The sequence below is a fragment of the Vanessa atalanta genome, chromosome 16 (assembly GCF_905147765.1).
Source record: "Vanessa atalanta chromosome 16, ilVanAtal1.2, whole genome shotgun sequence".
NCBI classification, from domain to species: Eukaryota; Metazoa; Arthropoda; class Insecta; order Lepidoptera; family Nymphalidae; genus Vanessa; species Vanessa atalanta.
In genome coordinates this window covers 12,130,737-12,139,614 of record NC_061886.1, presented here as the reverse complement: position 1 = coordinate 12,139,614, position 8,878 = coordinate 12,130,737, and the positions used below count along the sequence as shown (strand labels likewise).

At 36.6% G+C, this 8,878-nt stretch overlaps 2 protein-coding genes across 2 annotated transcripts; both read left to right on the top strand.

Annotated features, from left to right (window-relative positions):
* The first annotated feature begins 1,071 nt into the window (after positions 1–1,071).
* On the top strand, positions 1,072–3,356 carry LOC125070142 (membrane-bound alkaline phosphatase-like). Its single transcript, XM_047679842.1, has 5 exons — positions 1,072–1,431; positions 1,575–1,767; positions 1,848–2,020; positions 2,228–2,879; positions 2,951–3,356. The coding sequence occupies exons 1-5, from the start codon at positions 1,072–1,074 to the stop codon at positions 3,211–3,213; spliced, it is 1,641 nt and encodes a 546-aa protein (XP_047535798.1). The 3' UTR covers positions 3,214–3,356.
* A 3,133-nt stretch (positions 3,357–6,489) lies between these two features.
* LOC125069850 (membrane-bound alkaline phosphatase-like) lies at positions 6,490–8,878 on the top strand. The gene is made up of 5 exons (XM_047679444.1): positions 6,490–6,757; positions 6,844–7,036; positions 7,415–7,587; positions 7,791–8,442; positions 8,522–8,878. The coding sequence occupies exons 1-5, from the start codon at positions 6,527–6,529 to the stop codon at positions 8,782–8,784; spliced, it is 1,512 nt and encodes a 503-aa protein (XP_047535400.1). The 5' UTR covers positions 6,490–6,526; the 3' UTR covers positions 8,785–8,878.

Sequence of the window (8,878 nt, the reverse complement as noted above, 5' to 3'; positions counted from 1 at the left end):
TCATTTTTGATCCATGAAAGACAAATACAGTAGCCCAAAAGTAAAATATAATAATAAATTATATATTAATTACATGTGTAATATATAATTACACATGTAATTAATTGAAAATAATAATAATAAAACCTCATTTATCTCAAGCTTTTTTTTTATTAATTACGAATTCCTATTGTTTATTTGAAAAGTTATTTTATACGAAAGCTTAGCTTTTTTATTTATCGATTATGGCAGTACGAAGTCTGCCGGGTCAGCTAGTTTATTAATAATAAATACTTATTTATACTCGCAGGGTACACATATTATCATTATAGTTTAAAAGTAAATAAATGATTTTATATTGGCGTTCAATCATGACAGCCCGTTCAAAGTGCTGATGACATAGGTGCTGCAATAAGGGTTGTCTTTTGACGAAGGAATTTTTCAACGGTCAACAGTAGGTACTAAAAACTACAAAATAAAATTAATAATATAGATAATTATTTAATAATAAATTAAACAACATTTCTTCGCTTTAGAGAGGGTCTCTATTGTTTGTTCTTTGGGGTGTGCAATTCGTGGGCTTATCCAGTTGTCATCGTAACGTGACCGGAATACTATACGCACTGCAGGTTCCAGGCAGTTTTATAATGAGCATAGTACATGCGTCACATACATCTCTATGTTTGGAGGTGTTACAAAATGTTACAAATTTGTCATAGGTGCAAAATTGAACGGAGTTAATTATTCCAATCCAGGTAGGATTGGAATAATTAAAAAAAACTTATGAAAAGGAGCATGCAGTTTTCTTTCTTTAATATTTAGAATAGTAACATTGTGTCTGTTAAGACGCAATTATTTGCAAATTTAATTCTAAAATCGTTTAAGTATATGGCAAGTAAAGGAAGAGTACAGTCAGAAACTCTGAGTTAATAGGTCGTCCTATTCATGTAATCTAAATTTTGATAAGGAAACGCAAAGAAGCTTACAACTGTAGAAACGATTTCACCCAAATATAATTATTATAAGATAAAGCGATAAAGTACATGTAATAAATGTTCGGCCGAAACATACGCGACACATTCAGAGTTCGTCATGAGTTCGAAGTGGACTTTGATAGTGTTGTTCGCACTGGCGAGCCGAGCTGCTGCCGCCTCCACGGCGGATCCTTACCACCCTGACCAACGGTCCGCCCAGCCTCAGGCTGCTGTAGCAAATGCTGAAACCTCTGGAAACTTTTGGATAGACGATGCTCAAAAAGAAATTGAGACTCGTCATTATCGAGGAAATGCTGGCGGACCTGGTAAAGCACGTAATGTGATCCTGTTTTTAGGCGACGGTATGTCCATTCCTACATTGGCTGCGGCTCGTACACTGTTTGGACAGAGAAATAACCAAACCGGAGAAGAAGCACAACTTTCCTTCGAAGCATTTCCAACTACTGGCTTGGCAAAGGTACGTACCTTACCTACCTACCACACAGCATATTGAATTATATTTCAAATGTATTTTTAGAAAAAGTAAGGTGCATACATTGCGTGTCCACAATACAATATTCAACATGAAGTTAACAAACGTGATGTTTCATCTTTGTTTAGACTTACTGTGTCAATGCTCAAGTTGCTGATTCAGCGTGTACAGCAACGGCGTATTTGTGTGGAGTTAAAGCGAACGGAGGAACTATCGGAGTGTCTGCTGCAGTGCCTCGCTGGGATTGCCAGGCGTCCATTCCGACGTCAACACATGCAGATTCAATTGCAGCTTGGGCTCTCGCTGATGGACGTGATGCTGGTGTGTAACATTTTTTATATCATAATTCTGTAACTCCATTGATGATCTATTAAGTACATATTTTGTCTTTGTTATTCAAGGTATTGTGACAACAACACGAATCACTCATGCCTCTCCTGCCGGTGCTTACGCCACCGTAGCGAATCGTCATTGGGAAAATGACGCTGAAGTTCGTAACGACGGACACGACCCGAATATTTGTCCTGATATCGCTCATCAGTTAGTTCATTCCCATCCTGGCAATCAATTCAAGGTACGTACGTAGCGGACAACATTTGTTTAAGATGTTAACGGTACTATTTTATTCTTAGTATCGATTAGGCATATAAATCTCTATAAGAAGTAATCATTTAATAAATAATTATAGTCGTACAATTTTATTAGTTTTATAATGCCAACTTTGATTGTTATATTTAAAAAAAAAAAAAAACATATTAGTACATTAAGTAATTATTTGCAGGTAATTTTAGGAGGCGGGCGACGTGAATTTTTACCTACGACTAGTGTCGACGAAGAAGGAACTCCCGGCAGGAGAACTGACGGTAAAAATTTAATTCAAGAGTGGCAGAATGATAAGGCAGCTCGCAACGCTAGCTACCAGTATATATGGAATAAAGCTCAGCTGCTCAGAGTCAATGAAAATTTACCAGAATACCTTCTAGGATTATTTGAAGGAAATCACCTTCAATATCACATGCAATCTAATCTCAATGAAGAGCCGACTCTGGCCGAACTCACAGAAACAGCGATTAAAATGCTAAGTCGTAATGAGAAGGGTTTCTTTTTATTCGTCGAAGGTGGTCGCATTGACCACGCTCACCATGATAATTTGGCGGAGCTTGCGTTGGACGAGACTTTGGAATTGAGTGCTGCGGTGAAGCGAGCTACTGAACTCCTATCAGAAGAAGACTCTCTTCTTGTTGTTACGGCTGACCACGCACACGTAATGTCTTTAAATGGTTATACTCCAAGAGGTGGAGATATTCTAGGTCCTGCCGGTAACAGAGACTCAAACAGTGTACCTTATATGACTCTCTCTTACACTAATGGGCCCGGTTTTCGTCAACACGTAAGCGGTCAAAGAGTCGACGTCACTCAAGAACCCAACTATCGTAAGTTTTTGAAATATAAATTTTGTTTAATTTTTCAAAGTCAAAAATCATAAGTCAATGCTTTTTAACAGGGCAATTGAATTGGAGGAGCCACGTGGACGTACCACTGGGGTCGGAAACGCACGGCGGCGATGACGTAGCAGTATTCGCCACCGGGCCGCACCACGCTATGTTCTCGGGGTTGTATGAACAGAGCCACTTGCCTCACCGCATGGCCTACGCGGCGTGTTTTGGGCCCGGCCGCACGGCTTGCAATGCCGCTGTCGTACATCAGCCTATTATGTTCGCCTTAGCCCCTATTGTACTCATTATAAGACGCTTAATGGCGTTATAAGCTTCTTGCGATTAAATTACGCGTCCAAAGATATTATAATGATCTCCTTCATGAATATTATGGTGAAATTTGTATTTGTCGTTTAACTTTTTTATACGGTTTTAAATACCAGTATTGTAGGAATTAAAAATAAATTATATGTATAATAAATCACGCAAGCTACAAGTTCATTTTAGATAACTTATTTGAAAATAATTTTATAAAATATACATTATTGTAATATTCTAGCATTAAGATAAACTATAATTATTTTATTAAAGTATTTGTGACTTCGTCTAACCAAATTGTGAAGTTGGTGAAATAAAGTATTATGTTCACAAGAGATATATTTGTTTTTATAATACTTGTAAGTATATATTTATTTTGCTTCCTCTTCTCGTCTCGTCTCGGCATCAGATCACACAAGGTTGTTACAAATAATGTTCCACACAAAAAAATCACGTTTATACATAGACACCCACGCGTTAAATACCTAACATAGTACAAACACTCAAATAAATATTATCATACACAATGCCATTTTCTATTTTAAATCTTAATCAACTTAAACTGACTTAACATAAATTAGCTGTAACTTTTAACTGTTCATTTTGTATCATTCACGTTTACTTTTCAATTTACTTAAGCACTTAGCGTCAATGGCGCAATGATTTGAGGCCCGCCTAGCGATATAAAAAGTCACAGGATCGATCCTGACCCCTTGGCCTATTGTCGTCCCCACTCCTAACACAAGCTATAAGCATAAATTGAAGGGTAAATAGGAATATTAGTAATTCCGTAACTAAACTGGGGCATTGCCATATGTCTTCTTAAAAAAAGAACTTAGATATTATTTATGTAGATTAAATATGGGTCATGTAAAGTCTACGATACTGTAAATCTATTTTGTAAAATTCTGTGACATGGTTTAATTTAATAAATAAATGTTATGATACAATCAGCACCTATTACGAGTAATCATTACTTCAATACTAAATTCTAATAACTCTACGTTTAATAAAAATAGCCATTATTCAAGTACTTTTTGTCATGTCTTTTCCGAACGCACAAGAAACTCAGTCGTTACTCTTTTCCTTCAATTAAATAAAACACATATTACAAGAATAAAATTAAATTAAATGCGGTAATCCTGCCTGTAAATCAACAAATAATAACTCCACGCTTGTCGCACGTTATCTTCTATGTCATTTTATATTGAATGATAATAAAATGTCTTATCTAATATAGTTTTTACAGTATTATTTAAATTGATTAATAGGCAAATCTAAAAATATCTACAAAATGTTATTGTAGTAATCCTTGCTACGCCTCACGAAGGACTTACCGCCTTTGCCGGGTCGGAAACTTGGTGTTATAAGTGTGCCTTTACTTCTCGCTTACACGATGATTATTTTTATTATACATAATATTGAAGTAAATATATTTTGAAGCAACGCTAAGAATTCAGACTTTGTTAAAAACATTCTGAAGGGAATCTCTTAAATGACGTATTCTCCTGCTTAGTGACCCCGAAGTAACGTACGCACAACATAGTAATATAAAATTAAAAAATAAGACGGACAACGGCGAGTCGGGCTCGCCCACCGAGGGTGCCATACAAATTTGTAGTTATATATTATAAAAAAAAATTAATGTACATTCCTTATCGAAGTTAACTCAATTCAAAATTTGGTCCGCCGTTCCTGGCATAAAGTTATTTAATTACAAATGTATAGTTTCAGATTTGACCCTATACTGTAGTAGTAGTCAAATTTTATAGTTCTAGGTCAAAGAAAAATACCCTATAAATTTTGATTCTCTTGAGCGTATCGAAATATACGTTCTATTTTTATTACTAATTTACTGTACTTTTATTTTACTTTAACTTAAGATTTTTTTTACAGCGTCAAGAGACTGTAGACCTGAGTACATTGTTTTAATTTCAACAGTAAAATACCTCCACGCGTGCATGACATTAAGGGTCTTTGCAGAAAGACGGACGCACAACAAATTATCTTATAAGGTTCCATTTTTTCCTTTTGAGGTACGGAACCCCAAAGAGAAACAAAATATGTGAATAGAGCAGTATTTACGTCAGTTAGCTGTCTAACTCTTCTAAAGTATTATGTGCGTGTATATTAAATGCAGGTGTGTTGAGTCATATATTGAAATTTGGAGTAAGACTTTGCCTTCAACCAGCCCTGGGCCAGAATGGTGCCTCACTTTTCCAATACGAGACGAGACGAGACGTGGACAACGTTGCTCATATATTGAATTTGTTAAAATAACGAATTTAAATACTCATAATGATTTAAATTTTTTCCTTTAAAAACCCACCTATTTAAACGTCTTTATGGCGTAGATAAAAACGTTAAAATTACGTAACATATTTACTTAGATATTTAAGTTATTATTTAAATGAATTTAAACATTGCTATCTTCATCTCCCCGTCATGAGTTTCCTCTCCCCCCACCCTCCTATTTAACGCCCATTGATACGAGATAAATTTGTATATCTCGAAGTGTTTCTTATCAAAGCTAATACGTTTGGGATGACATGTTGACAGATGTTGACGATGACATTCGAAGAACTTCGATGATCAGTGAAAACTTTGATATCTAAGCGGCTCAACGGGCATTGCAATAAAATAGTTTTAGTTTTAAAACTTACTCGGCTGTGCACTGTGGGTCGGTGAAATGATTTTCATTAAAATGGGCTGGATATTGCTTGCGATCATGATTATCTGTGTGCAAAATTCTTTAGGTAATTTTTATTTTCTATTATACGGCGCTAATCTGGTATGTAAATGTACTTACTTATAAATTCTTCAAAAGCTCAGCATCGACTTCAATCAGTTCAGTTCATATAATTTGTTCTAAAGTTCTAATTTTTGAAGTCGGCCAAATTTTTTTTTCATTTGAAGCGTACTCGCTGCGGGCCCAGAAAGCTGTTGTAATTGATACTAAAATCATTTACGTTTTTTTTTTTATTAGTTAAGTTTTATTTTTTCGCAAATGTAGTAAAGAAGGCAAGAAAAAATATTTCAAGTTCTTATTCAGAATCGAATACATTGCTTAGAAAACAATTAAAATTCGTTAGTCCTTAAAATATTATTCTTTTATAATATACCTACATAAATAGGATGTCTGTATTATCGATGAGATTAGTATATTCATCCGAATCGGTATAGCTAATCCTAAAATAAATCTTTTCTTAAAATCTGTTCCATCGAAGCAGGTTAAAACTTTACTCACAATAGCGACGTTTCCAGCTCACGATGAATATCACAGAAGCCCGCGCAATTTATATAAGTTCGCATTACCTCAAAACCGAATGGAGGCAACGTCTGCGTATTGGATGAACGAAGCCCAAGCGGCAATCGAGGCCCGTTTGGAGTACACTCAGGTCAAGGGGAAGGCTCGGAACGTGGTCATGTTCCTCGGTGACGGCATGTCCGTACCGACGCTTGCAGCTGCGCGTACGCTACTCGGACAGCGAGAAAATAGAACTGGAGAAGAATCCCATTTATTTTTTGAGACTTTTCCTACTGTTGGACTTTCTAAGGCTAGTTGAATTGTATTTTTTTTTGTTAATAGTAGTATATTTTTTTAACTAAGTACATGAGTAATTCAGTTTTTTTCTATTTCTAGACTTATTGTGTAGACTCCCAAATCCCCGATTCAGCATGCACTTCAACTGCTTACCTTTGTGGTGTGAAAGCAAATCGCGGTACACTCGGTCTCACAGCGGCCGTACCAAGGTGGGACTGTCCAGCTTCCGTCGATACCGCTTCACACTTAGAATCGATCGCCGCGTGGGCACTCGCCGATGGCCGCGATGCTGGTGAGTTTTTTAAGTTAGTAACTTACTTGATATAAAGTTCAGAATATATGTAAAATTTATATTTAAATCAATATCAAAATCAATTTGTTCTTTATTCAAGTAGAAATTCAAAAACACATTTGAATCGTCATTTCACAGTGTTAAATTAAACGTAAATCTACCACCAGCCCGGATAGTGGACTTTGGCGAGAATACGAGAAACTCATCAGCTACTCTTTTCCACCGTTTTAATTCCAGAGTGTGTCATTAAAGTTCAATTATATTTTTATATGTTCTGCCTGGAAATCAATAAATACTAAGTGCGCGCTAAAAACTGTTCTATTCGATCGTTATAAAAAATCTATTGGAGTCATTGATTATAACTAAACTCATTCGCAGGCATCGTAACCACAACGCGGGTAACTCATGCTTCGCCGTCGGGAGCATATGCAAATATAGCTAATAGAGACTGGGAGAATGATGCGGCGGTAGCTGCAGATCAATATGACCCCGAGCTGTGTCACGATATCGCTTATCAGCTTGTCCACTCTTATCCTGGAAATCAGTTCAAGGTAACAAGGAATGGCAGACACATTTAATAATAAGTGGTTAGCACTCGTGAATCTTCGCTGATTTTTCGAGTTCAAAACCAGTCAAGTACCGTTGAATTTCATGTGCTTAATTTACCAATCACGTGTTCGTCGGTTAAGAAAACGTCTTGAGGAAGATCGTATGTGGTGGCTGTAAACTGACGATTTTTTTGTTTATTTCAAAGGTTATTTTAGGCGGAGGAAGACGAGAATTTTTACCAAATGATCTTCAGGATGAAGAAGGTACTTCCGGTAAACGATTAGATGGTCGTCATCTCATTGAAGAGTGGCAGATGGATAAGATCATGCGTAACGTAAGCTACCAGTACGTTTGGAATCGTGAACAACTACTTAGTGTAAATGCTGACCTACCTGATTATTTGTTAGGTCTTTTTGAAGGCAGTCATTTGCAATACCACATGCAAGCCAATATTAGCACTGAGCCAACACTTGAAGAGTTAACAGAAACTGCCATACGTTCACTAAGCAGGAATAGCAAGGGATTTTTCTTATTTGTAGAAGGTGGACGAATCGATCACGCCCACCACGATAATCTGGTAGAATTAGCCCTTGACGAGACGATAGAGTTAAGCAAAGCTGTTGCACGTGCTGCGGAGCTATTGTCAGAAGACGATTCATTAATTGTCGTGACCTCAGACCACGCACACGTAATGGCTTTTAACGGATATACTCACCGTGGTGGTGATATTTTGGGGCCCTCTGATGACACTGGCGATGATGGAGTTCCGTATATGACGTTATCTTACACAAACGGTCCCGGACATCGCCCGCATCAAGCAGATGATAGAGTGGACGTCACTCACGAAGAAAATTATCGTAAGATTTTATTTAATTTTTCTTTGTGATTTAGCCTTATTCATAGATTCTTTTTTTATAATAAATTATATACTTTAAGGTGAATTGGAATGGAGATCACACGCTGAAGTTCCATTGGAGTCCGAGACTCATGGAGGGGACGACGTAGCTGTATTTGCATGGGGTCCACAAAATAGAATGTTTTCAGGAATGTACGAACAAAATCAGATACCCCACCTGATGGCTTATGCTGCATGTATCGGACCAGGTCTGCATGCTTGCACTTCTGCCGCCGCACAAGCTTTTGTAGTAACAATATTTACTCCTCTGTTAATGCTTATTTTATGTAATTTATTTCATTAAAACCTAATTAATACTTCTTTAGAATATGACACACTAAACAAATCAAATTGTGCATTCTTACATTGAAATTAATAAAAATGTATTTATTTAGGAA

What these genes read in the sequence shown, in the direction of transcription:
- LOC125070142 (XM_047679842.1), top strand. Translation starts at nt 1,072, where the DNA reads ATGAGTTCGAAGTGGACTTTGATAGTGTTGTTCGCACTGGCGAGCCGA. An exon ending in ATCCTGGCAATCAATTCAAG is followed by an intron (nt 2,021 to 2,227) that starts GTACGTACGTAG and finishes AATTATTTGCAG; the next exon opens with GTAATTTTAGGAGGCGGGCG. An exon ending in CACTCAAGAACCCAACTATC is followed by an intron (nt 2,880 to 2,950) that starts GTAAGTTTTTGA and finishes GCTTTTTAACAG; the next exon opens with GGCAATTGAATTGGAGGAGC.
- LOC125069850 (XM_047679444.1), top strand. Translation starts at nt 6,527, where the DNA reads ATGGAGGCAACGTCTGCGTATTGGATGAACGAAGCCCAAGCGGCAATC. An exon ending in CTACTGTTGGACTTTCTAAG is followed by an intron (nt 6,758 to 6,843) that starts GCTAGTTGAATT and finishes TTCTATTTCTAG; the next exon opens with ACTTATTGTGTAGACTCCCA. An exon ending in CACTCACGAAGAAAATTATC is followed by an intron (nt 8,443 to 8,521) that starts GTAAGATTTTAT and finishes ATATACTTTAAG; the next exon opens with GTGAATTGGAATGGAGATCA.